This window comes from Fukomys damarensis, unplaced genomic scaffold (genome assembly GCF_012274545.1).
Source record: "Fukomys damarensis isolate Sample0158 unplaced genomic scaffold, DMR_v1.0_HiC HiC_scaffold_37, whole genome shotgun sequence".
NCBI classification, from domain to species: Eukaryota; Metazoa; Chordata; class Mammalia; order Rodentia; family Bathyergidae; genus Fukomys; species Fukomys damarensis.
In genome coordinates this window covers 59,572,903-59,573,350 of record NW_022900949.1, presented here as the reverse complement: position 1 = coordinate 59,573,350, position 448 = coordinate 59,572,903, and the positions used below count along the sequence as shown (strand labels likewise).

Genomic DNA, 448 nt, shown 5'->3' with positions numbered 1-448 from the left:
CTCACTCTTTGCCTCCTCCCCGCAGGACTACCGAGAGGATGGGATGGATCTAGGCAGTGACGCCGGCAGTAGCAGCAGCAGCCGCGCCAGTTCGCAGTCCAACTCCACTAAAGTGACCCCTTGCTCCGAGTGCAAATCCTCGTCGTCGCCGGGGGGCAGCCTGGACTTGGTGTCTGCCCTGGAGGACTATGAAGAGCCCTTTCTGGCCTACCAGAAGAAGGTGATTGATGAATGGGCGCCGGAGGAGGACGGGGAGGAGGAGGAAGAGGAAGGCGAGCGAGGGTACCGGGATGACCGGTGTCCGGCTCGGGAGCCGGGGAACGTGAGCGCCAGGACGGGCGGCGGCGGCGGCGGGGACAGGAGCACCACCACGACTATGCCGCCCCCGATGCCCAACGGCAACCTCCACCCGCACGCCCCCCAGGACCTCAGGCACAATGGCAACGTG

General features: G+C 65.8%; 1 protein-coding gene across 1 annotated transcript in view; it reads left to right on the top strand.

Moving 5' to 3' along the window:
- The window catches only part of LOC104861674 (IQCJ-SCHIP1 readthrough transcript protein), a 571,872-nt gene that overhangs the window by 448,917 nt on the left and 122,507 nt on the right, over positions 1 to 448 (top strand). The window contains exon 4 of the mRNA XM_033759717.1: positions 26 to 445. Within this exon, the coding sequence (XP_033615608.1) occupies positions 26 to 445 (420 nt within the window). The remainder of the gene's footprint in view (positions 1 to 25; positions 446 to 448) is intronic.